Source organism: Homarus americanus, unplaced genomic scaffold (assembly GCF_018991925.1).
Source record: "Homarus americanus isolate GMGI-L3 unplaced genomic scaffold, GMGI_Hamer_2.0 scaffold11022, whole genome shotgun sequence".
In the NCBI taxonomy this organism is placed as follows: domain Eukaryota; kingdom Metazoa; phylum Arthropoda; class Malacostraca; order Decapoda; family Nephropidae; genus Homarus; species Homarus americanus.
Window position 1 is genome coordinate 11,749,348 of NW_024737068.1, and position 27,101 is coordinate 11,776,448.

Below are 27,101 nucleotides of genomic sequence, written 5' to 3' on the forward strand. Positions count from 1 at the left end.
GGCACCAAACTCATGGTTAACATGACAACACCCAACACAGTATAAATAGTAGTAGGTCGTGAAAAATATGCAAGTGATTTTTATATAATATTTTTAAAACAAAATTAACACAAAACACATATACAAGGGTGAAAAATAATGTACTCAGCTGTACTAATACACGTTACAAATAACTGTCCAGTAGATCCCGCTGTGCATCGGCAGTGTAAGTAACAGTCGCTCAAATTCAAGACATAGTAGGCAGGGAAACACTGGAGCACCTTAGCTTTCTTCTTTATTCAAGACATCTCCAGAGTTTCCCTTTTCCTGTGTGGTTTTATCAAGATTTATCTTGTCCATGTTTCCATTGTGGATCCCCAGTTTTCCGACTTACCTCCCAAGTTTTTCCAGTGAGTCGAACATCGCTAAACTGAATTTTGACCAATCGTTAAAAAAGAAAGGTGTTAAAATTTTATGTCGTTAAACCAAAATACCTCTATGTGAATGAACGTTAACCCCCTACGCCCCGGGCAAGGGTGCCGCTGGCCGTATCCCCCACACGGGGTAATCGAGAAAAATCAACTTTTCCTAAAATAATTTTTAACCCTTTTAAATATTAAAACAATAAAAAATAAGTAAGAAAAACTATATATTGACCCTCTAGAAACTTTCCTGGGGCTGCAGTGGTGAGGGAGATAAGGGGACAGTGTTGTTTTGACGGCGAGCACTCGTGGTCACTGTGCACTTCGCGGCCATTTTTTTGCTTGCCTTTGTGTCCGGGATGGCCAGTAATGCATATGTTTACTGATCATAATACTTGTTTCCTATAATTAATTAATTTATATTTATTTGCATTATTTTTCATAAAAATTGCTCAGCAACACACGCAGCCTGTTGCCGGCTGTCTTTGTGATTGGTAGAGCAAGTAATGCATATAAATAATACAGTAATTCCACAAGTAAATACATTTATAACATAATCATAGCATTATTTTCCAGTAATACTACACTACATACAGTAAAGCCTCGAATAACGACGGTAATGTGTCCTCCAATATTGCAGTGTAAAGTGAATCATTGTATTGCGAATCATTAATTACCATTAAAATAAAGCAATAATAATGAGATGCATTCTCAAGTGTGACCTTTTCATATCTTTTGTGTGGCTTTTTACCCTCTTTCCCCCCCCAAAACAATACAATTAATGAAAATTGCAAACTATATTCTTTAAATAATGTTTCTGAATGCATACAATATAAATGAATAATAATATGGTCACACAAGAGATGGGACACCATTGTTTTTGTTAGTGTTTACAGCCGGGGGTCCTGGACGATAGTTTTACACGAGAAAATTAAGAAAATAAGACCCTGGTTGTAGCTGTAGTAAAATTAATGTAAAAAATGAATATATATCCTGTATGTTTTAAGTAATGTTATTTAATGTTAATAAATGGAACACTAGAAGTAGCTAACCACTAATGGCAAAGAAAAAAAAATTAGATGGATTGGGAACACCAACATATACGTGCGTATTTAAGGATACCGCATCATTTATCTTTTTAAGAATATGTACAAAAGGTTTATTATTGTTTATTACTGAATATGTATTTGATTGAATTAATCTTTGTATATGCGAAATGAACAATACAATTCATGAATAATACGTAGAATATTAAAACACACAAGAGGATAAGAGACGGCATTGTTGTCAGTGTTTACACCCATAATGTCAGTTATTCACCTGAAACTGAAGAAAATAAGACCCTGGTTGTTGTTGTAGTAAAATTAATGTAAAAAATATGTATGTTTTAATGAATGTTATTTAATGTACAGTAGAAGTAACCACTGATATTAAAGAAAAAAAGTGAGACATAGTGGAACGCCAATGTATACAGTACGTGCGCACTCAAGGAAACATAGTCATTTATCTTAGGAATATGTACAAAAGATTCATTATTGTTTATTACTGAATATGTATTTGATTGAATTAATGTTTATATATATGAAATGAACAATGCAATTCATTAATAATACACAGAATATTAAAACACACAAGAGACAAGACAGCATTGTTTTCGTGAGTGACGGTTCTACATAAGAAACTGAAGAAAATAAGACCCTGGTTGTAGCTGTAGTGAACTTAATGTAAGAAAATTGAATACCTGTATGTATGTTTTAAGTAATGTTATATAATGTTAATAAATGGAACACTAGAAGTAGCTAACCACTAATGGCAACGGTTGGAAACACCAACGTCTGTACAGTAAGTGCGTACATGTGAAAACATATCATCATTTCTCTACATATGAACATGAAAGCAACACTTATTTACTGTTCATATATGTTTTAAATAATACTTACGAATGTAAAACAAAAATTTTACTCACCAATAGTGGTAAAGTATAAAACATAAGGACAGCCAATCATGTTATGCGAGTTTTTACTCAGATGACGAAGTCATCAGGTTCAACTCTGGCTGAAGCTGTAGCTTTCCATAAAGCTGTTGCTGAAACTGTTACTGAACCTGAAGTTGTTGTTGAAGCTGCTTATGATGCTGAATTTGATGGTGTAGCTGAAGCTGATGGCTTAGGCCTTCGAATAATAAAGCTGTCGAAAGAACCTTGCACACCTGGATTTATTTAAATTATAATGCTTTGTTCTGTTAATGGATCCATTTCAGAAAATATGTTCATTGCCTGCTCCATATAATATCCACAGACCTCTCACCTTTTTCATATCGTTTTAATACATCTAGTTTCTTGGCTTAGCTTATACACTTTCTATTAGCTTTTGAAACAACACTACCATCACTTGCTCTCTTGCTCGTGTTGAATAGGGATGCAAAAATGCTATAAGAAACCTGAGAACTTTTTTCTCCTTTTCCTGTTCAGATGCGTGAAAACAAAGTGCCCGCCAGCTGTGATTGTTTATACTAGTGATGCTGTCGTCACCACTAACAAGCACGGCAGCCTCCGTGCGCAAGGCTTGTTTTCTTTTTAATATCGGGATTTAGTTATTATTTATACGAAAATGTAATATATTTTGTCGTAAATACGAAGAAAATAATGGTGTAAATTGAATTGGGTCCTAAATTAACCATGGTCTTAGATATGAATCTTCGTTAGTTGAACCGTCGTTATCGGAGGCTTTACTGTACAATGACACTGCTTTTAGCAGTATTACTTTGATACAACATGATAAAATGGACAAACAATGAAAATGAAACAAACAAAAGTAGGTATACTTACATTCAGGAAGCTTCCCTGTGGCCGAGCGTGTGTCGTGACATGCAAATAGTCACACTGAAACCTGATAACCCGCGCCCTAGATGGACGTTCCGGAACGTCAACTGGGGCATAGGGGTTAAACAGCATTAATTTTTGTTTTTGTCTTACCACTAAAAATAATTAATTAATTTTAGGACAAAATTAACCCGTTCAGTGACTAGTGATTGAAGATATGCAGCAGCCATTCTAACAAGGCACAAAACATAGTTAGCATACTCTTGTACAGGGTAATAACTTTTTATTTTCCAGCAGACTACTGTATTCTTGAAAATACCAAAAATTGCATAGCTTCATTGCTATAAATATCAATGTATATCACCAGTTCATAAAATTTCATTCATCATAGTCGCCTCTCATTGAAATGGTATACCTTAACATTTCTAGAGACGAGGTGGCCGAGAAGCAGCAGAAGCAATGGAGGTTGGAGGAGGTGAGGGAGGCGATGCAGGAGAGGAAGACATTGTTGTGGATGATCAACCATTACCCCCAGCACAGGTGGCTCCTTCTACATCTGTACGCAATGATTCATCAGCATTTTCTGGGACAGAGAAGCTGTTTTCCCTTGAGCAAGCTATACTAACCAGTATAGACAGATGCCGTAAGTTGTGTAGCTGTTAGGACATTTAAGTGATTGATGCGTAACATTAACTTAGACAGAAATCCCAACATTTTGTGCAGTTCTAATCTGAGAGTACAGTATTGACATTAGCTGTGTATCCTCATACACCACAATTTTTCTGGTTAGGTGCCCTCTGCAGAGCATTTCTCATTACTGTACTGCATATGCCCAGAATGGGAAGTTTTATCCATCATGCCTTTCCCCAAAAGGCAGCTGGGGGCTGATCCTATTATAACCCATCCTTCTCCATCACATTCATCAACCTCTTAATATAAAGAGGAGATTAGATGTAAAGGTTGCCCTCATCTAATTGGTACACACCTATAACCAGCTTTGGGCTGCCATCTTGTCAAATTTCAGGACTAGCCCAACATTCACATTTAGTTTCCAGGTAACCAGTACACAGACAACTCTTATCTCAAAATTATTCCTTACTGCTATCAAACTAAGTGTCTGCTCCATACTGTAACAGTTTAAGGGTAGTTGGTGGTGATTACTGCTGTTCTAAGTACAAAGTAAACCCATTTCTTCTGGGATCCTCTGGACCTGACCAGTGCCTGGTCCATAGAAATTTCTCAACTACAGGTCAGCTCATGTCTGGTGAAAAAAGTACCTCTACTTTACAGATACATTGAACCTTTCCAATTCAACAACCCAAAGGGTTTGAATTATCCAAAGTGTCTGAATTTTGACAGCAAACTTCGATATTTTATCAAAATGGTGGGCTTTTATGAGCAACTCAGTGGGGTAATTTGAACAGTAAAAAAAAGCAGGACCAATTGACATCAAGCCTGTCCAGGACTTTCAGCTTGTCTATAGTGGACATGCTCTCATATTTCCTTTGTGGCTTCCGATGTTTACTTCTGGAGTAGCTGCTTGAATAGAAAATACATAAAACAAAAATTATTTAAATGGAAAAAATAGCAGTGCATTCCTCATTTAAAAATAAATCTATACTGTACACTATTGGTAACCATTGTGTTCTGTTCCATCTTAAACACATATGTTCTGGCACATTGGAGCTTATACATAAGGTGAACATTATTAATCAGTCAAGTATAATTTATTGATTAAAATATATTACAGTAGCAATATATTATTTAAATTAGCATTTTCAATACAAACTCGCCAGGTATTAAGATAATGGAAAATATACTGTATATAGTAGCCTCTGATTATTTTGTGAGATAGGGACTGAGAACATTTGTGAAGTAAATATTTGCAATACAGGTACAGGTACTTGTATAAAAATTTGATGATGTAATTCAGTACAAAATGAGGGATTAGGGACCAGATGCCCCAAAATTTCACCATACAATACTTTAAAGGAACTAACACAAGCAAGAAATGTACAGTATGGTCTTCATTTATGCGGTCAATTGAACCCGTGGAGGTACGCGTAAACGAAATAACAGAACATATGGGGTTAATTGAAATAGAGACTGGGCTTACCCCAAAACTACACTTTTTCCGACACAATACGTACGTTGTAGTAAAAATAACATCTTAATTTTATGATGGTATGCACACACAATTAATATTTAAGAGAAATATCAATAATATTAGGATTTTTAACACTTACGTTAGTAGAAAAGATGGCTGGGCACACGGGGATGGGGGGTTGGTTCCGAGGCAGAGGGCAGATTATTGGCCCTCACCTGTATCACTTGTATCAATTGTATCACTATCCACCACAGAGGCTTGCATGGCCTCTTTGTCAAACCCCTCAAGGTCCATATCCTCACTATCACTGACTTGGGCCGGCTGTGGTGGGTGGCGGGTGAAGAACTCGGTAATGTTTTGTTGACTGGGTGACCTTGTGCGCACCCTGCCCATGCCGCTTCCCACGTGAATGATGGAATGAACTGTGTAAATAAAAATTGTCGGTCTGACAAGGTGCTGCGTAAATGACCAAACGCGTAAACCAAATCCTTGTAAATCGAGACTATACTGTACAGTGTTCTGGTACACCATGGAAAAATAAAGAGAACTGGAAAAAAGGAAAATTGCAAAAACAAAAACATCTCAGTCTGCTGCCTCCAACTAACCCAGTTTCCCACAAATTTGGCAATAAAACTGAATGACAGGTGTGCAAACTAACTAGGAAATTTGTCTATAATAGATAAATGCTTTTATACCTCCTGAAAAAGACCCTAAAAATATGAAGGAATAAGTTTTTTTTTAATATTACCGGTATTTTAAGAAAAATTTACATCCCAAACATATACCCAGTGTGTTGTAGCTTGTGACCATACTGAATGATGCTGTGACTGCAGCTGGGAAGTGTACAGTATTAGTACAGCAGTTGATTTAAAATGTTTTCAGGCTGGCTTTTCTCATTAGGTAAATAATAAATAAATAAAAAATCTCATACGTATCTGAAAGATGGTCTCAATGAAAATTCAAATTGTGCTCATCAGATGCAACCCAGGAATCAGCTGGGTCACCCCCTCACCTAAAGTACCAACTACAGAATGTATATACAAGTATCCCTCGTTTAATGATTATTCAATTTAGCGACAAAATTTTTTAACCCCCTTGTCCAACAATGGTTTTAAGATTGATAATTGCATCCTCAAATTTTGCGTTTTCTCGTCTGAAATAATTTACCCTTCTACTTAAATCATTGTTAAGAACCATATTGAACAGATTTAATATGAGAGAATGCAAAACTTATCAGAGTACTTTACTCCAAGGAAAAAAGTCAATTTTCAATGTAGTGCTCATTGAATAAAAAAAAATTATGCCTTCAAGAGTAAACTAATTTATTTTGTTAATAAACTTTAATTCCATTTGCAGAAAGTGACGAAATGAAGAGAAAAATGTACAGCAGTATTTTGATTGTTGGAGGAGGAGCAAAATTTAAGAGTATTGGGAAATGGCTACAAAGCAGACTGGCATTACAGATTCCTGTTGCATATCGTCCAGGTAATAATAAGTGTGCATATTTATGTACTAATTATGTGTGGTTGTATTCTTGTTTTATTTCAGAATTTTTTCTGTGTAGATCTGGTTAATTCTCCAAAATTTTAATTCTCTAAAGTTGTAATGTACAGTTACAGTATATACAGTAGAAGTCCAAAAGTCCGGACTGCTTGGGGATTGGGTCGGTCCGGATTTTCGGATTTTCCGGATTCTCAGGCAGTACTCAGGAAGTATTATGGAACATTTAGTATCATCTGGTATAGTACAATAGCATGGTGGTAATAAGTACATCTCATAATGTTACCACGGTTATCACTTCAATATTTATTTATTTTATTATTTATTATACTGAGTATAGTGGCCGCACTCTACATGTTCATGCATTACATCATATGAGGCCCTCTGCATCGTAAGGGTAACTCAGACCACCCAGGCAAAACCTGTTTTTTGTTGGAAACCACTATTTTCGGTCTAGTGGATAAGATCTCCTTACTAGACTGTAAATAAGGTTGAAGGCCCTTTGAAAATAGGGAGTAACATCGATTTGTGGCAGACAGGAAACTATGGGCTTGGCTTTTGCATCATCAGGTGCTCTCGTCCCATCAATGAGAGAGTGAGAGGAACGGGTGGCCAATCACAGTGGCCAGCCCGCAGCCTCCTCCTCCGCCTGGCCAATCACAGTGAGCATCTACTATCTATGTCACGGCCCCTCCAGCCAATGAGCGCGGAATCCCTCTCTCCCTCTTCCTCACTTCTCTTTTGTTGTGGTGGGATCTATACTCTGATATCGATTAAAGTAAAAAAACCATAAGCGGGTGGGAGTTTTGCTGCTTCAAGTTAACATTGCAACAACCCAGTACATTAGTTCATGACACTCTACCTACCATCTGCAAGTACAGTCCTTTAGCTTCAAAATGCATAAAAATTAATGCTGTATCTCAAAAAACAACAAAGTTATACTTGTTAGAAGTTGGAAAACTTAAAATGCGGTTTTCTCGGTTTCAATTTTTGGCACGAGTAACCCTTACGATGCGGGGGGCCTCATATACTCTATTTGAGGCACTCCACATCAGAAGTGGGTGAAGCGACACCCCGGCCAAAATGCACTTTTTTATGGGTATCACTATTTTCACTTTTCCTCTACATGTTGGCATTGGATGTAACCCTCTAGCTAGAATAGAACTATGGTAGAAATTGCTTCAAAAATAAGGTGTGATTTCGCCTCAGGCCTGCTGCTACGTATCTGGCTGTGCACTCAGTGCAAGAAAGTAGCAACATCCTGTTCAGAGCGAGAGGAGCGCAAGCCAATGACAGCGTGCCTCCCTCGGACCATACCCCCCGAGGCAGCCAATCACAATGGATTTCCCCTTGCTACATCACAGCTCTTTGGCCAATCTGCGTGCCCAGATGCTGCCTCCTCCTTAGTTTTGGCGCATATTTTAGCATCAGGATGTTCAGGGAACATTCTACTGCTATTTTTGATAACTTTTCGGTGTAACATTGACGTTATTCGTGTTCCACGGGTGTGAGAAGTGCTGTGCAATATCTGCCCGATATTAAAGCAAGACTCGAGTGAGGCCAGGCCTTTTGGTGTGGGTTCAGGAGCCCATTATTCCTGAGCGTTTGTTTGACGCCAGTGCTCACATGGACACCCCAGTAATGCTTGACGATAGTGATTTTGGTGGTGAATTTAGTGTTGATTATGTTGATACAAGTGCTACTGGCGATGGTGCAGGTGATGTGCATAAGAATGATGGTGATGGGCTACTTGGTGATGTTGGGGAGCCTAGTGTTGGTGGTAGTGATGGTGGTGGAGCACCACGTAATGCAGATTGCAGGGGTCGGGAGCGTACCCCCCAAGGGCCTATAGAAAAAAAGGCAGGATGAGAGAGCGTCGGGTTGACGAGTGGGCAAAGGAGGTTGCCAAGCGTAAACTGAATTTGGGTGAGGAGTTTGTAAGTTACAACACCAATAAAGTCGTCAAGGTAAGGCAGGTCAGCATCACAACAAGAACATACAGACTGTGAGGAGGTAGAAGTGGACAGTGACGAGACATGCATTGACCTTGATAGTGATGAAAGTGAGCCTGACCCAACGAATGCTAGTGAAAGTGAGCCAATACCTCAGTCTTATGATGAAACTGAACTGTTGCTGGCATCAATAATCAATGATTTAGTTGATGAAAAATCTGTGTGACAATTTTTAGAGAGGGCAGAGAAAGACTTTGATCAGTACATGATTGATTATGACGAGGCCATTAAAGTTATACGCACTCCTCAGGATTTACGTAACTTCAAGTTGCTATGATCTTCAGGGATAATAAAATGAAGGAACTAAACAAAGTAAGATTGTAATATTATTGTCATAATACTGTTTTTACCCAAGATTATGCAAACTTTCTCCGCTTTTGTATTCTTATGTTAATTACATTGAGGGGGGAGGTTAATGGTGGGGGGGATGAGTGTAGTGGTGTTTCCTTATTATTACACAATATTATACTTAACAATATTATAAATTTTTGGCTAATAACAGGGACAGAAAGATAAATACTGATAGGCAAATGAGTTTTTTATTATTTCATTTATGGGGGGGTAAGAATAGTGCTGTTTTTTGGTGATCATTAACTTGTTTTACAGTATTAGCCCACAATAATAAGAAAATTTTGCCGAAAAACGCAATTATTGTTGGTTTGAAGATCAAACAACTGTACATCACGGGTAGTTATTATCATTCAACTCGTGATAAAATAATAACTATTCACAGCACTAACTTTCAGTTTTCCCAGATCGTTAGGAGGGGGATTGAGCTGCACGATAAAAAAAATGAACCCTCTAGTTGTTTGAACTTCAAAAACTTTAAACGCGTTTTTCTCAGCTTTTTTAATTTGGCGCTTCACCCCCTTCTGATGCGGAACGCCTCATTTCTCATTAGCTGAGTATTGCTTGTTTTGCATTCCATTTTTCGATTCTTTAGTATTTTATTGACCAAAGATCAATGACATTATACAATGCCACTATTAGAAGAAATTTTATATGCCCCTCCACCCTATCCACTTGATCCACTCTCCCTCACTGCCACTGGTGGGGGAACAGCTAAGCATTTTTCAATATAATTAAGTTTCTATAATTATTTTACTCTTTTTGACTATCACAATTTATTCTTTGGGCCATATTTCATAGTTGTACAGTATAGGCAACTCATTAGGGCATGTTTGTGTCCTCCAAGAGGTCAGAGCTGTAGGGCATGTGTGTGTGTGTCCCCCAGGAGGTCAGGGCTGTAAAGCATGTTTGTGTGTCCCCCCCAGGAGCTCAGGGCTGTTGGGCGTCTGTGTGTCCCCCAGGAGATCAGGGCTGTAGGGCATGTGTGTGTGTCCCCCAGGAGGTCAGGGCTGTAGGGCATGTGTGTGTGTCCCCCAGGAGGTCAGGGCTGTAGGGCATGTTTGTGTTCCCCAGGAGGTCAGGGCTGTCGGGTATGTGTGTGTGTTCCCCAGGAGGTTAAGGGCTGTAGGGAGATGTGTGTGTATGTGTCCCCCAGGAGGTCAGGGCTGTAGGGTATGTTTGTGCTCCCCAGAGGTCAGGCTGTAGGGCATGGTATGTGTGTCCACCCAGGAGGTCAGGGCTGTAAGGCATGTTTGTGTGTGTCCCCAGGATGTCGGGGCTGTAATGCATGATTGTGTGTGTCCCCAGAAGGTCTGGGCTGTAGGGGCATGTGTGTGTGTGTGTGTGAGTGTCGCAGGAGGACGGCTGTATGGCCTGTGTATGGCCATCAGGAGGTTAGGGCTGTAGGGCATGTGTGTGTGTGTGTGTGTATGTCCCCCAGGAGGTTAGGGCTGTAGGGCATGTGTGTGTGTGTCCCCCAGGAGGTCATGGCTGTACGGCGTGTATGTGTCTCCCCAGGAAGTCAAGGCTGTAGGGCATGTTGGTGTTCCCCATGAGGTCAAGGGCTGTAGGGCATGTGTGTGTGTGTCCCCCAGGAGGTCATGGCTGTATACTGCATGTGTATGTGTATGTCCCCCCCAGGAAGTCAGGGCATCCCTAGTCTAGTGTTACAACATTCTGGATTTAAGTGTCCAGTAATGTGAAATACTGTACAGGAGTGCTAATGTACACGTATCAATTAAAATAGTGTAGGGAACCACTTATATGATAACGAGTCTCTATACTCTGACACACCAAGTTAATTTAATGAGAATGTAATACCAAAACTTTATCATATCGAAAAATTTTAAGAATTTCAAATAAAAAAAAATTCCTCAGAACAAATAGAGATCATCACACGTGCCAAGGATATGGACCCATGTATGACAGCTTGGAAGGGGGCAGCACTGATGACCTGTCTAGAAGGAAGTAATGAACTATGGATACAGCAGTCAGAGTGGAACAAGCATGGAGTTAAGATTTTGAGGGAAAAATGTCCATTTATATGGTAAATTACATGCATACCAGTCTGTATAACATTCTGTAATAAAAGATAAACAACATTCTTGATTAAATGTTTTCTTCTTTATCCCCATACTGTATTGTCCTTGTTTTATGAAGAAAAAAATCCAACAATTTCAATAAGTTAAAGTTGAAGAGTCCCAGGAGTATACTATAACTGTATCAAACAAAATTACATACCTGTTTAGGCTGTGTGGAGACACAGAGGGAGTTTGAGAAGTGCTGTAAAGTATCTGGAACTTCATCTCCCTGCAGCAATGGGGCCATTCAAAAATTATATAATGCAGAGGGGGTGGGGGGGTATCAAGTCAGGTGTTACAGAGGGGTGGGGGTGTCAGAAGAAGTCACAGTAAAAAATAAAATAAAGCCTAAATAACACAGATGTAATCTTTGAAAGTCTTTAATACTAAAAGTGTATTAAGAATTACAAAGAAAATATATGTACAGTAGTACTAAGGTCTTTCTATACCTTGTAAAATGCACGCATATTCTATTCTTTTCAAATAAAGGTGAAACCAAGTAATGCAACTTTAAGAATGAAAGCAAATATATTTTATGTAATAAATTCCTGATATATTGTTTGCATGTCAAAAAAACAATATATTTCTGAATACTCAGTTCTCAGTGTAAATATTTAAGTGTCGAGGGGTGGTTCATGTGCGTTGTCCCAGATCTAACAGTCTTCCTGCCACACTGGTTCTCTACTTTGTACAGTCATGATTGGTGTTCCTTTGTTAGCCCTGATCTCAGTTGGCATTTCAAGTCCCTCAGTATTCAATTCTTCCTCCATGTGCCACTCATACTCTTCTTTTTCCAGGTACTTGACAACACACATGAATTCCCTTTGTCTCTTGGCAACTAGTCTTTGAGGTCGCAGCCTTTCTGTTGGAGTACTCACAACAGAATGGCTACTGCGACTCGAGCAGTGTTTCTTAATATATGAAGTCATGGACTTGACTGAGGCAAAGTATTTGCCAAATGTTCCATAGATGCACTTCTGTAGCTCCTTCTTCAGACTACGACATACCAAATCATATGGTAGGCCTTTTGGAAAGTTTTTAACTGCCCGAGCTGGTAGCACAGATTTGTCCAGTACTAGACTGACAAAGAGCAGTGGATATTTGGCACTCAAATCATCAAGACAACATAATAAGGGGAAGTGGCGATGGCAATAACTGAAAATTAAGAACTTCTTGGTGCATTACAGCAAGTTGTATTTTGGTATTTGATGACCTGCAGAAAATACTGACACTCTTGCACATGTTTTGGTACCAGGAAGGACTTTTTCAAAGATTTCTGATTCATTTCCTTCCTGTGGATCAATATTTTCAGCAACTGTTGGGTAGCCATCAATAACAGTAGCTGACCATATATGTCAGCAAGAATTTTCCCTGCATGGGCAAAATTTTGCTCTTCCAATTCTTCATCCACAGTTTCTCCATTAGAATTAAGATGGCTTCCAAAATGATCCTGAGGTAAGATGACTCCAGCTAGATCAGGGCTAAGTAGGGCCATACGTCATTCAACTCAGTTAAATGCACTTCAACCTAGTGCATTTGTTGCATTGAAGAGAGCATCTAGATCATATGTGCAAAAGTAATCAACAGCACACTTGATGATTTTTTCATACCCAGGGTTTTCATCAGGACCACAATCCACTGTAACAATCACGAATGGCTTTGTCACAAATAAGAACATAAGAAAATAAGAAGTCTGCAATAGGTCGGTTGGCCTGTGAATGGGAGCTCCTGTCGAGAGTTATAACCACTCTATCGTCCATGAATCTATCTAACCTTTTAAAACTTACAGCGTCCCAGCACTTACTATAAAGTTGTTAAGCTTGTTCCACTCATCTACCACCCTTTTTTGTGAACCAGTTTCTTCCTACCTCCCTCCTAAACTTAAACTTATCCAACTTAAATTCGTTGCTACAAGCCCTATCCTGCACGGATATTATAAGAACTTTATCTATATCTCCTTTATCGATTCCTTTCACCCACTTAAATACTTATATCATATCTCCCTGCACTCTTCGTCTTTCTAGGGAATGCAAGTTTAGTTTCTTTAATCTATCTTGATAGGGAAGGTTTCTAAGTCCCGGAATCATTTTCGTCATTCTTCGCTGCACAGACTCAAGTGAATTGATATCCATTCTATAATAAGGGCACCAGAACTGAATAGCATAATCGAGGTGCGGCCTGACTAGCGCTAGATATAATCGCAATATGACCTCCGCACTCTTATTACTTACACTTTTAGATATAAAACCCAATACTCTGTTTGCCTTATTTCGAACATTAATGCACTGTTTTCTAGGCCGAAAGACCAAGCTTAGAGTACCCCTAAGTCTCTTTCACAAGTCGACTTCTCTAGGTTGATGTTGTTAAGGCTGTATATATTGACAGTACAGGTATTTGTTCTTCCAATATTAAGTACAGTACACTGCACTTGCTGATGTTGAATTTCATTTGCCATTTTTCTGACCACTCCTGCTGTTTATTTAAATCCTCCTGTAGTGCATTTGCATCCTGCCCTGAATTAATCTGCCGCCTATTTTGGTGTCATCCGCAAACTTGCTTATGTCACTGCTGATCCCAGTATCTAGATCGTTTATGTGGATTATGAACAAGAGTGGGCCCAGTACTGACCCCTGGGGAACCCCACTAGTTACACAGCTCCACTCAGATTTAAAACCATTTACGGTGACCCTCTGTGTTGTATCGGTGAGCCATGATTTTATCCAATTTAAAACTTTCCCCTCGATACCATGAGCTTTAACTTTTCTCAGAAGCCTCTGATGCGGTACTCTGTCAAATGCTTTGCTAAAGTCTAAGTAAATAACGTCGTAATTTTTGTCATTATCTACTACCTCATAGACTTTCATAAAAAAAGTCAGCAGATTTGTTAGACAAGATTTTCCCCTAGTAAATCCATGTTGAGAGTCATAGATTAATTTGTTTTCTCTAAATGCGATCGGATGCTATTTGCTATAATTGATTCAAGAAATTTCCCCACTACTGACGTCAAACTGATCCCGGTAATTTGATGCTGATGCTCTGTCTCCCTTTTTGAATATGGGTACTACATTTGCCTGTTTCCACAAGTCTGGCACAACTCCGTGTCTAATGATTTTGTAATATAAATTTATTAGGGGTCCGCTAATCTGTTCCTTACACTCTTTCAAAACTCAAAGGAAGATTTCATCCGGCCCTGAGATTTTGTCTTCTTTAATTTATTTATCTTCATAGGTATCCTCTTTTCTGATAATTGATATCCTTTGGTTTCTTTCATTTCCCTAAATATCAGTTCCACCTCTGGCATTTCCTCATGAATTTCTTCTTGAAAACTGATAAGAAGTAGCTGTTTAATGCTTTGCTTATTTCCTCACTATCATCGATCACTTCCCCTCTCTCTGACTTTAAAGGCCCCACTTTGTCCTTGACGTTTGTCCTATATACCTGGAAAAATCCCTTGGGATTCGCCTTGGATTCTCTTGCTATCCTGATTTCGTAGTCCCTCTTTGCTTTCCTTACATTTTTCTTAACATTCCAAGATAGTTCATTATACCTATTTCTGAGATGCTCCTCCCCTCCCTTTAATTTCTTATAAATTCCTTTCTTTATTCCTATGTCATGTTTAAGTTTTTGGTCATCCACCTTGGCTCATTCTTATTTGACCTAATTTTCTGCATGGTATATTTTGTTCCTGTGCTTTACGTAGTATACTAGTGAATTTATTATCGCCATCATGAATGTTGTGTCGCCGGTGACCTCACCCATTCCTACTGGAGACTGATCTGACTGTTCCCAGGCGACCTCACCTAGGTACCTTCTTAACCCCTCATAATCCGCCGATCGAAAGTCTGGGACTCTGACCATATTGTCATTATTTTTCGTTTCCCAATTTATGGTAAACCTGATTTCTCTGTGATCACTGTTCCCTAGTTCTTCCCCTATTGTGATATCTCTGATAATATTTTCTTTATTTGTTAATACTAGGTCTAATATATTGTCACCTCTACTAGGTTCTGTAATTAGTTGTTTTAAAAAATTGTCCTGTACTGCGTCTAGGAAGTCTTCGGATTCCTAGTTACCTACTAATGTTGTCCCAGTCAATATATCTGAAGTAGAAATCCCCCATAATGCACAGGTTGTTGTATCTTGCTGCCCTACTCATTTCCTGCCATATGGGCTGAGCTGCTTCTTTCCCAAGACTTGGGAGCCTGTAAATCACTCCCACAATTAGTTTTTCTCTTCCTTTCCACAATTTCTACCCATACAAACTCAGTTCCTATTTCACCCTTTATTGTACAGTACAGTCATCCCTTGGTTATCACTCCTAATTGGGACTGCGCCGAGTGCGTGATAACGAAAAATGCAATAACGAAAGTACAGAACCTATGGGATTAATTCTAATTGGTTCCAGGCACCCAAGACCCAACCCCAATTTTCCCATTGTACAACCATTTAGACCAGGGGTGTCAAACTCATGGCCCGTGGGCCAGATGTGGCCCTTGGGATGGTCAGGTGTGGCCCGCGGGATGACGGTAAAATTAACATCCGTGAAATTATGAAAGAAATAGATATAATCATGTTTATTTAGTAAAATGAATTTTACATACTTAAGATCAGACAAACCCAGATGAGGTATTCCTGGTAAGCCAGGTAAGGCAATGTGGGAAGCTGTAAACTTCAATCCTGCAAATATGTGATATAGCACTTGTGTTGGCCCTGAAGAGGGTAACTAAAATAAGAATTGGCCCTCGAAAGGTATTGAGTTTGACACCACTGGTGTAAGACTTACATTTTTGTGGTTTTGGGCCAAAAATTAGATTTTGCTGAAAATCACAGTATGGGTACTCCTGAGCTTGCTGATTATGAATATGTGGTTCACGGCTCAATTGCAGAGTAATTAGTGGCCAAACCAACCCTTGAAAGATTTTACTGACATTTTGTAATGCTAATCACTGTACTCATCAACTATGGGTTTCCAAAGGTGTGATTTAGGGTTTGTGTGTTATTCTGAGAGTACTTAATTAGTTAAACCCCTTAAATTTCAATTCTGAGAAAAAAGTATATTTTGGTCAAAATTTTTGTAAGGTGTAAGACTTACATTTTTGTGGTTTTGAGCCAAAAATTAGATTTTGCTGAAAATCACAGTATGTGTTCTCCTGAGCTTGCTGATTATGAATATGTGGTCCACGATTCGATTGCAGAGTAATTAGTGGCCAAAATGACCCTTGAAATATTTTACTGACATTTTGCAATGCTAATTACTCATCAAACACAGCCATTGCCCTTATATACGAAAGTATAGCAAACGCAATGCATAATAAAGAACAGTGCAACGTAGTTTTAAGGGACGTGGCAAAAGCGTTCAATAAGGTCTAGCACTTGGGACTTAAATATAAAATATCCAATCAAGAACTACCTAACAACTTCACCTCTCTTCTTTGTAATTTCTTAGACCATAGAGAAGCACACATTATAATAGGCACTCACAAAGGCCCAAGCTTCAGACTTTATAGTGGAGTACCACAAGGAAGTAACTTATCCCCAACTCTTTACACAATCTACACTTCAGACATGCCGCCACCAATGCACTGTGAATACATTGCATATGCTGATGATGTCACCCAGATCATCCGCCATCCAGGCAAGGCCAAACAGATGATGGCATTAAAAACAGCTCGCGCCATAATATAAATCAATAATTACGAGAAGAAATGGAAAATAAAAACTAATACACAGAAACTAAAGATCATACACATTCCATGTTGTATTGGATGTACAATGCAGCTTGGTGCTGGGAAGGCAGCATGGTTACAAGCGTTGAGTAGAGAGAGCTGGTTGGTGAGGGTGCTCAGAGGAGGACCAGCTTGTGGGTCGCCATGGTCGGCTGGAGCGGGAGCCGCCAGGCAGGAGCGGAGGAGGAGGTGTTGCTTGCTGGTGGCTGTAGGTAGAAAGAGATAGGTCACCACGAGGTGAGGTCTTATATAGCGGAGGTAGGCGTGGCTTAATAGTTGACCTCAGTCATGTAAGGCGGCGCTGGTTGGTGACCTAGACACGAGGCGGCGCAGGCTGGTGAATTCGAGGGGGTCGGCTAGTCAGCGACACAGCGTTTGTAGGGGAGGAATCCACTACAATACTCCCCCTTCACTCCAGGTGGTGCAGGAGACTTGTTGTCTGCAGGGTTGCATCCCACATGTGAGGCATAACGGGCGGTGCAGGAGACTTGTTGTCGGCAGGGTTGTATGCCACATGAGACATAACGGCGAGGGCGTGGATGAGCCGGCCGCTAGGGGAGACAACTCTGTCTAGACACACGATATCTGTGGGAGAAGAGAGGGAGAAGGAGGGTTGTGCAGGCGATGAATGTTGTGCTTCTCTCGCAGCAGGTACGGAGTCCTCAGATGCGCCTGCTGGGGTGTGTGGGTCTAGGTCAGGAGCAGGGGCTGCGTCAGCAAGAGGGTCCATGACAGCAGCAGGGTGCATTACAGCAGCAGGGTGCAGGACAGTAGCAGGGAGTACCTGAGGGAAAAAAAAAGGATGTGTGGGGCCGCGTCAGGCGCAGGGGCTGCCAGGCAGGAGCGGAGGAGGGTCCAGGACAGTGGCAGGGGGTACTGCTGGGCCGGGGGCAGCGTCTGAGGCAGGACGGGTGTGCTGGGGTCGGTAGGACGTGGTGCTTGGGGCAGGAAGAGGAGCGGCTGTTTGCTTAGAGTAGCAGAGCTGCTCTAGGGTGTCTAACCTGCGGTGTAGAGACAGTAGCTGAAGAGCCGAGGAGAGCTGCCTCTGTGTGGACAAGCCAGTCTTCCATGTTGCTTGAAGACTGGGAGAGTGATCGGTTTCTCCTCCATCCTGTGTGAGTGCGAATCTCCGGGGGTCACCATTTGTGGGGTACGGGATGTTGGTTCACACTCAGGATGGGATGGAGAAAGGAAACTCACAATGTGCTCTCTGTATACATGTTGTATTGGATGTACAATGCAGCTTGGTGCTGGGAAGGCAGCATGGTTACAAGCGTTGAGTAGAGAGAGCTGGTTGGTGAGGGTGCTCAGAGGAGGACCAGCTTGTGGGTCGCCATGGTCGCCGGCTGGAGTGGGAGCCGCCAGGCAGGAGCGGAGGAGGAGGTGTTGCTTGCTGGTGGCTGTAGGTAGAAAGAGATAGGTCACCACGAGGTGAGGTCTTATATAGCGGAGGTAGGCGTGGCTTAATGGTTGACCTCAGTCATGTAAGGCAGCGCTGGTTGGTGACCTAGACACGAGGCGGTGCAGGCTGGTGAATTCGAGGGGGTCGGCTAGTCAGCGACACACGGCGTTTGTAGGGGAGGAGTCCACTACAGTACAAACTAGAAGTCATGGAAGACGAAATATATACTCAACTAAAGACAGAGGACACCACAAGATCACACAACTGGTGGCCTAAAAGCCTTCTCTATAACCCTCAAGAGCCAGAACAACTTTACACTAAACAGTAAACAAATAACACACCTTAATTACACTTCTTCTTGACCAACACTAACAAGCACCCTAGAACCAGACCTATTATACACCACAGCATAAATAACTTCTTCACGCCAGTCACACCTTATTTTCGACCATAATATTAAAAATAAAAGATGAGAGCGTTTTACTAGTTACACAAGGGCATAATAGACCTCTCCAACCAACACAATAACAAATATCTCCTTGCTAGCTAGCTCAGCTCCCCCCCCCCATACTCTTTGAGCTCGGGCGACCTCTTGGTGAGGCTATCACCACAGCCAATCAAATCGTCTCACCTAGGTGGATAGCCCACCTGCTCTTATTTTCTACTACTTTACTTCCCGTTTTATAACTTTCTTTCTATCTTTCCTCTTCCCTCCCTTCCCATGGCAAACCATTGCCATTTTATCTCCATTATCATCATCATTTTACACTGAGATTCATCACGGATGGTAAGTATCCTTATATCAAACCTAATGTAATATAATAGATACAACCTAACAATAAAGCTATATACTGTAGGATTTTTAAGAGAAACAACAGATAAACTTTAGTAAAGTTGCCATATCTGAACAATAAAAAAAGAGGACGTTCCCAAAGACATCATGTGCCCCCCCCCCCGCCTGGCACACACTTTGGCGCTATGTAACCTTGATGCAGCCGTGACCGTTTTATGCTCTGGAAAAGTACTACAAATCGTAAGCACTAGCTGTGGCACCAAGCGACAAACCCACAACAAAGACCAAGATCAAACACTGTCACTGCAGGTTAAAGACTGTGTAGGATTTCGTGGTATAATGTTGTTTAGCACTCAGGATGGATGGAAACTCTAAGGTGGTTTTCTCGTATAATATAAGTTATATAATAGACAGTCTGGTGCTGGAGGTGCCGTGTGGTGAGGAGCTGCTCAGTAGAGACGTTCAGTGAGTAGCGTGTTGAAGGAGGTAGATGTGCAGGAGCTTCGTTAGAGAAGATGTTGCCTGTTGCTGGCCTCCTGGTTGAATGAATGCTGGACAGCGTGGAGCTTGCTGGAAGAGGTGCTGCGTGTTCAAGTAGAATGGCCAGAATGAGAGCTGGTTGGTGAGGAAGCTCAGAGAAGGACAGCTGGTGAGTCGCCATGCTCGCTGGCGGGAGCGAGGACCGCCAGGCAGGCGGAGGAGAGGCGAGGGCCGCCAGGCAGCGGCAGAGGAGGAGGTGTTGCATGTTGTAGAAGTGAGGCCAGAATGAATCTCAATGGAGAGACAGAGCTAACATACACAGCAGCCGTGAGTCATCTATGAGTCATGTTGGGAAAACCCGAGAAGTAACCGGTCTTTGGCTCGGTTGCTAGGATACGGTAGCATCTGGTGACGCCGCTCGTTTGGTTGCTAGGGAAGGCGTCGCAGGTGGGATGCAGCTACGCAGTTTCTAGGGGAGACGTCCACTACAACTGGCCAACCACCAGTCACCGTCATAGTCGTCGACACACGTAAATAATATAGCGAAAGTGGCTAGATTATGGTTGAAAATTGCTAAAATGCCTTAAATGCAGGACAAGAAAAACAAATGCTACAGTGTAAAAAAAGCCATAAGAAAAAAATGGTATACTTTCAACATTTCATTTATGGCTGTAATAGCACTAAATACAAAAAAAAATTATAATAATGCGCGCGGCTGAAGAACAAGGAAAAGCAGTATATGGCACTACAGGTTACCCCAAAAACTGTTAGCAGCTAAGTTGACAACACTGTACAGGCGTACACGTGACTTATCAGCTGACGAAAACTGAACAAGATCTCTACTGTTTCCACCTCCTCTCTCTCACAGTCTCTCTCACAGTCTCTCTCTCTCTCTCTCTCGTCATTACAGTTTCATGTTTCTTTCCGTGGAGAAAATGATGGAAGGTAAAATTCCGGACTTTTGAAGAATTTTAAAAATTCCTTCCGGATGAAGATTTCGAGACCTAAATGGAGGACATGTCCGGGAAAATACGGACGTATGGCAACCCTAAACTTTACGGCAGAGACTTGGGGACAACGAGAACCAAACTGTTGGGGTACATAAGTTAGAGTTATCAGAAAAATATCAGCACACTACTCGAACACTAATAAATGTTATACTTTTATACCCTCTTTGCCACTTGTTGACCTGTTAGCCACTTGTACGATCGGTCACGTCTTTGAAACGCTCTGTTGGTAAAACACTGGGCATGAACTGACTTCAGAAATCAGAATGTGTTTGTTCCGTACCTGCGCCACTCGGTACCATCACGTCACTCTCTGGCAGATTGTTCGGAGAGTTCACATCTCCTACACCTGTGTTATGCTTGTATTCGTTACCTTCTTTGTTCCATCTCCCTCTTTTTTCCAACCTATTAAAAAACTGAGTCGCCTTTAAGTTTCGTATCTAAGATCTGCTGCCTCCTGTCTATTTCTGCTGCAGCTTCACCTCAGGTTGCTGCGCTGCTGCCTTGTGTTGTGAGGGCACCTCTGCTTGTCTCCTCTCAGGCCCCCACCTTATGTTTATTGTCGTGGCTTCCCCCCTGGAGAGTTAAAACACCCCATGATAAAATGTACTCAGACACATCTACTTCCCCAACACCATATAAAACTAAATAATATGCAACGTGCACAAACTCAAATGTCCTAAGATACATCAGCCCGGACAATGAGCGAGATTATGTCAAATACCAATTAGTGTACGACGATCGACCTCACTATCTGATAGAGTGTCATCACGGAAGCCAATCGAGGCATGTGGAGGGAGTTAAACCAGGCGTAGTGGAGCGCCAGATTACTGACCACAGCACCCTTTACCTACCACACTTTTGACTGTCACAGCTGCACACCACACCATGAGCAGCTCTTACTGAGGATCTGTTATAATCTTCGGTTAAGTACTAGTCTTCGACTCTTGCAGCCGGTAGCTCGTGCATTAACGTTGGTGGTGGTGGTTTTGATGATGTTGGTGGCGGTAGCGATGATGTTGGCGGTGATAATGGTGGTGAGGTGGTTTTGATGGTGGTGATGGTGGTGATGGTCGTCACGACGAGGTCAACAAGGTGTTAAATGATCGTGTATGTAAAGATGTACCAATGAACCTAATTGGTTGTTTGAACTAAAGCACCAAACATGAGGCTCGAGCATAAATTCAAAATCACACAAGTCTCCACCTCAACTAATTATGTTTACTAAACACCATAACGAGAAAAAAATTAATTTTTAGATTCCTTTGAAAAAATTTGCTTAATTAGCTTAATTTTTTCCATAAATTGGTGTGGCATGACGGTGTGAACTTAAGATTGAGTCTCATTGAAACTTGAGTATTTTTCACATGAACTGAAGTAAATTAGTTCGTTAATATTTTACTTCGTCAGCTACGAGAAATAATGAGCGTACGTACCTTTGAGAATGTGGAGCCTGGGCGGGGGTCAACAAGGTTTGTGAGGGACGAGGTGTCCAATATGAGCTTTTTTATGTCACGTAAAGTCAACCTCCCTCAACAAAATAGCGCTCATCCTCGTGTCTCATCCATTCAGTTTAATTTTCGCCTTCCCCAGCCCGGGGATGATGATAATACGATGTGGGGGAGGTCCCGTCCCAGGTGTGTGGGCGTTCTGTGTGTGGATTCAAGAGAGGGAGGTAGAGGGGGACGGAAGAGGTGTGGGCGTCGTGATCCTAAGGCGTGGGTAAAGTAGATGATGCATAGTTTGGAGGTGGAGGGAGAAGCAAGGGCGGGTGAAGCGAGGATGTGTGGTCTTGGGGGAACCTTGGTGACGCAGAAGGGAGGTGGAGACGGGAGCCAAAGAATACACGAAATGGACCTTAGGCCAGTTGGCACACCCAGGGCCTCAACTACCTGTGACTAACCACCATCTGGAGGAAGGGAGGGGGAGCTATGGAAGGCCGGACAATGGTGGGTCATCTGTTCCATTGTTAATGTTTGTTGGTTCTTGTAAATGAAGCTCAATCTAGAACACATTATTATTATGACTATTATTATTATTATTATTATTATTATTATTATTATTATTATTATTATTATTATTATTATTATTATTATTATTATTATTATTATTATTATTATTATTATTATTGTCATTATACTATCATTATAGCGTGCCTCCTAGAAGTGGATGATCAAAGTTCCACCCGGTCCCCCTCTTCAAAGGAATACACTACATGTACTTACTTTCAGATGTGACGTCAGTCAGTGGGCGGGTTAAGGGGGATGGGGGGCGGGGCTCGACGCCCCGCCCCCCATCCCCTACCGTGGTCGTGGGTGTCTTATAGCGCTTGTCCACCCGAGTCTCACAGGCCGCCCCGACACTTGCCCGCTCAGTACCCCGCGTCCTCCATCACTTGCTACCTGTGCCACCTCTATACACGCTCACGTCCACCACTTGCGTCGTCACCGACTACTACCGGCACAAGCCAAGACTCCTGCTCTCCGCCACACACACCGACGGTAAGTGTCACGCTATACAGCAACAGGTAGTGTGTGTGTGTGTGTTTGTGTGTGTGTGTGTGTTTGTGTGTGTGTGTGTGAGACTCGACTCACACCCCCAACACTATTATTACACCTGTATATCTCGACCACCATTACTACAACTACCACCACTATCACTACTAATAGTACCGATACTACTACTACTACCACATCTGTATACCTCTGCCACCGCCACCACCACCACTACTACTACTACTACACCCGTATTCCTCTGCCGCCACCACCACCAATACCTGTAAAACAAACCTGCAAATTTTTACCATCCCAACAATACACCGGTAACACACCTGTATACCTGAGCCATCACTAACATGTCAACACACTTTACACAGTAGACTGGTCAGCTGACATGTATTTAAGTTCTCGACCGAACGTCAGCACTAGGGTCGATCTGTGTCAGGGGAGTGACTCGGGTCACAGGCAAAATACCGCTCAGTTTCGGAAAATGTTCTCTGAAATAGTACAATTACAGTATACAGTATTTACAAAGTCCCTTGAGGAAATTACACATCCAAAACACCAATATGTACCCCACAAAATTTCCGCACCTAACCACGTCTGTGATGCGTTAGTTACATCTTTTATTACAACGCTCAGTTAAGACTGATATAACAAAGAATACGGGTGAATGTAGAGAATGATGGAGTACGCACACCTGTTTTGGTTGCGTAAATTCCACAAGGGACTCTGTTAACTCACCATACTTATTCCAATGTTTGTATGAGCGACCAAATGAATAGAAATTGAGCACAAAGAATATGTGAAGGCGTTCTCCGGTACTGTATTATATCCCTTCTTGGACACCATCATAATCCACACTCCACAGCATATAAATACATACAACATGAAATAACTATAATCGTAAAGGAAATAATAACTATTAATAAGGAAAACGTTGCTGAAGAAACTTAAATCAAGAGTACAGTAGAGGTTTTCTTGATAAAGGGCAATTAAAATAGGTTATGTAAAACAAACAGATATAGTGAAGGTGAAGCACTCATCCATTGATTTTTCTTTGTCAGTAAGTGACATTCTCCGTTACTGAGACACGTATAGTTCTGCTGACGCAGCTAAATAAAACTTAAAGAATTCTAACTCATATTATTTTAAAAACGTGGTCCAAAGTGGATTTGGTGGGTTAGAGGAGCATATTAAAAAATCTTCACCGTTGAAAGGCAGTGATTCCGCTGGTGAGCGACCGAGTAGTGTATACAGCTGTTGACGCGGCTAACCTAAATATAGTAGAAGTTCTAAGGAAAGTAATTGTTATAATTTAATCAATCATTTTAAAGAAGAGACGCACATCACCATAACGTTAAAAATTATAATTAAAGTCACAATACTTGTGTCACCAAGAGTGAAGGACGGCTGGACGAACCACTGCAGTACTATATACCAATACTGTATATAGTATATTTGATACCAATTTGATTATTATCATATGTGTCAGACAACAAATAACGATATGAATACCCAACAATACAGTATTTATTTTGTCTCATTGAGTGATGACACCGAGAGATGAAACTATTGAAACTTTAAAAAAAATTTCACCTAGGGGTAATTGAGAAATGGCGATATTTCTATTTCTTTAAATTTTTAACCATGTAGGCTATATAGGGAGAATCGTACAGAATTGTAGATAATCAAAATACGTGCTAAATTAAAGGTTTCATTACTAACCCAATTTTATTATAAGCTGGTGATTTTATTATATTACACGTCTTTAACAAATAAAACTGCAAATCTTACCATTAATAAAGTAATTTCTAGAAGTTACATGTAATAGGTAACACGCGTGCCTCTATCCTGGGTTTAGTCTCCAACCCAGGTCAGTTGTGAGAAGGGCGTTATCCAGTGTGACCCTGCCAAACATCGCCGATTTCCTCCTGTACTGGACTGGGCAATGAAGATCGCAACAAAGAAATACAGAACAGATCAACCATTCGAACGGCTAGTTAGCGGATAAATGGTAGACGTGATACATTACATAAAATTTGGCAAAAACGTCAGTTGCGTTTTAGGGCTTAACCGAACGATTATCCCTATTTAGCGTGACACACACACACACGAATGTTATTCAATAGTACCTCGAAATAGAGGTACAGTACATGATCATCAACATCTTGCAAGTACTGTACATAAACACAGTCTAGTGAGTGAATATCCCAGAGACTCCCCAACATCGGTGTCCATTAGTTGATATCAATCACCAGGTTCTGTCCTTTACTAAATACACATGATAATTTACACATCACGAGTCTCATATACACAGTACAGTACATGCAAGGAATATAAATGAGGCGTTTTTGCGAACCAACGTGGATTATGAAGATTCACTTTGTTAAACAGTGAAATTGACTACTGTGCTGCACTGTATATGAACAATTGCGTGTGGCTATTTGTACTTATTCTTTTATAGCCTTTACTCTCACTATCTACTGTACATCTGTCTTGCACCACCCTCACAATAAGTCTTCCCTTCTTACAGGTTACATGACAAAATTTGATGAGTAAAGCCAAAGGTAACATGTAGATGAGAACATTATGCGCCAGTGAATTTCTCCGCACTACTTAGGGCTAAGGCAATTAGATGCAGGAGCACTTGTCACCACCTTCCCTGATCGTAACATCATGAATACTGTACATTAAAATTGGAATTAAAAATGTGAAGTGATAACAGAAGCAATAGGCGTGAAATATTAAATAGTAAATATCTAGTAGCAAGTATAGGTTAATGGTTGTTATACCTTCATCATTTTCAGTGAAGACTTTGTTCAGAAACATGAGTCCAGTCTAGATGCAGTACTCACGCAAGTAGTAGTAGTGTTATAACATGGATCATCATCTCTGTTATCAGGCTGTGTCCTCTCGCCTTAATTTATATTTTAAACAACAGTAAAAAGTGGTTCGTTAAACCTGGGTATTATATATAAATATATCTAAACCCTACAGACATAATCAATAGTCAACAGATTAATTTGAAATGACCACACTGTTGTTGCCATAGGCGAGGCTACCTTAGTACTTAGTCAATACTGTGTGTAGGTCTTCCCTCCGATATACATATTCCCACATTCTAAAATATTAAACCTTATCACAAGACTTTACCATGCGTTGCTTTATTGATCTCCCATCTAACTTAGCTAATGAGGTCTAACTTCGTTTCGAACCTGGTCATCAACCTCTACAGTACACTGTGGTAGGTATTGACCATCAGCTGGCGACCTGGTATCTATTTCTTTTAATTGTGATTTGTTGATGGCTAGCGCTCAGAAGCCTTAGTCAGTAACGTGCAGCTATACATTTTATAAACTCGACACTGCGATACAGGTCACCCTGCATCTTCAATACTGTCATGCATATCGACTTGTAGTCTTAATATCACAATACCTATCAACAAGTGATGTCTACACAGACTACACTGCGATACACAAACTTGTGACGTTTAAATTGTGATACATATCACTATGTTTTCAGTAAGTCCTGATATGCATTACTTCGTGTCCACAGTAAAACAGCTCCTTTCAACTCATGTTTACTCCCGCGTGATACAGACCACTGAGCAAAGGCAGGAATTGCTTATATATAGTACGTCATCACATGATCCAACGTAACATAACGTAACCAAAAGACAATATAGTATCGTTATGTAAGGATATACTCGTCCATATACAGTAATCTGGTGTCATGCAATTTGTCGTCTCCCTCTAGACCTAGACATAGAACACTACTGGTGCCCCACCAATGGAGTCACTGTGTCGTAATATTTCTCAGTGAAGAAATTAATTTTTTTAGAAGACCAAATTACGGTAATCAAAGAATAATGAAATAGTGGCGAGTGACTCTCCGTTGTAATGCACCCTAGCATCATAACTTA

General features: G+C 40.8%; 2 protein-coding genes across 2 annotated transcripts in view; both read left to right on the top strand.

Moving 5' to 3' along the window:
* Positions 1-11,298, top strand: part of LOC121872959 (actin-related protein 8-like) — an 83,310-nt gene extending 72,012 nt beyond the window's left edge. The window contains exons 9-11 of the mRNA XM_042376105.1: positions 3,652-3,865; positions 6,686-6,814; positions 11,068-11,298. Coding sequence (XP_042232039.1) covers positions 3,652-3,865; positions 6,686-6,814; positions 11,068-11,240 — 516 coding nt within the window. The 3' untranslated portion in view covers positions 11,241-11,298. The remainder of the gene's footprint in view (positions 1-3,651; positions 3,866-6,685; positions 6,815-11,067) is intronic.
* An 11,702-nt stretch (positions 11,299-23,000) lies between these two features.
* Positions 23,001-27,101, top strand: part of LOC121872960 — a 39,472-nt gene continuing 35,371 nt past the window's right edge. The window contains exon 1 of the mRNA XM_042376106.1: positions 23,001-23,179. The gene's annotated coding sequence lies outside the window, so the exon portion shown is untranslated. The remainder of the gene's footprint in view (positions 23,180-27,101) is intronic.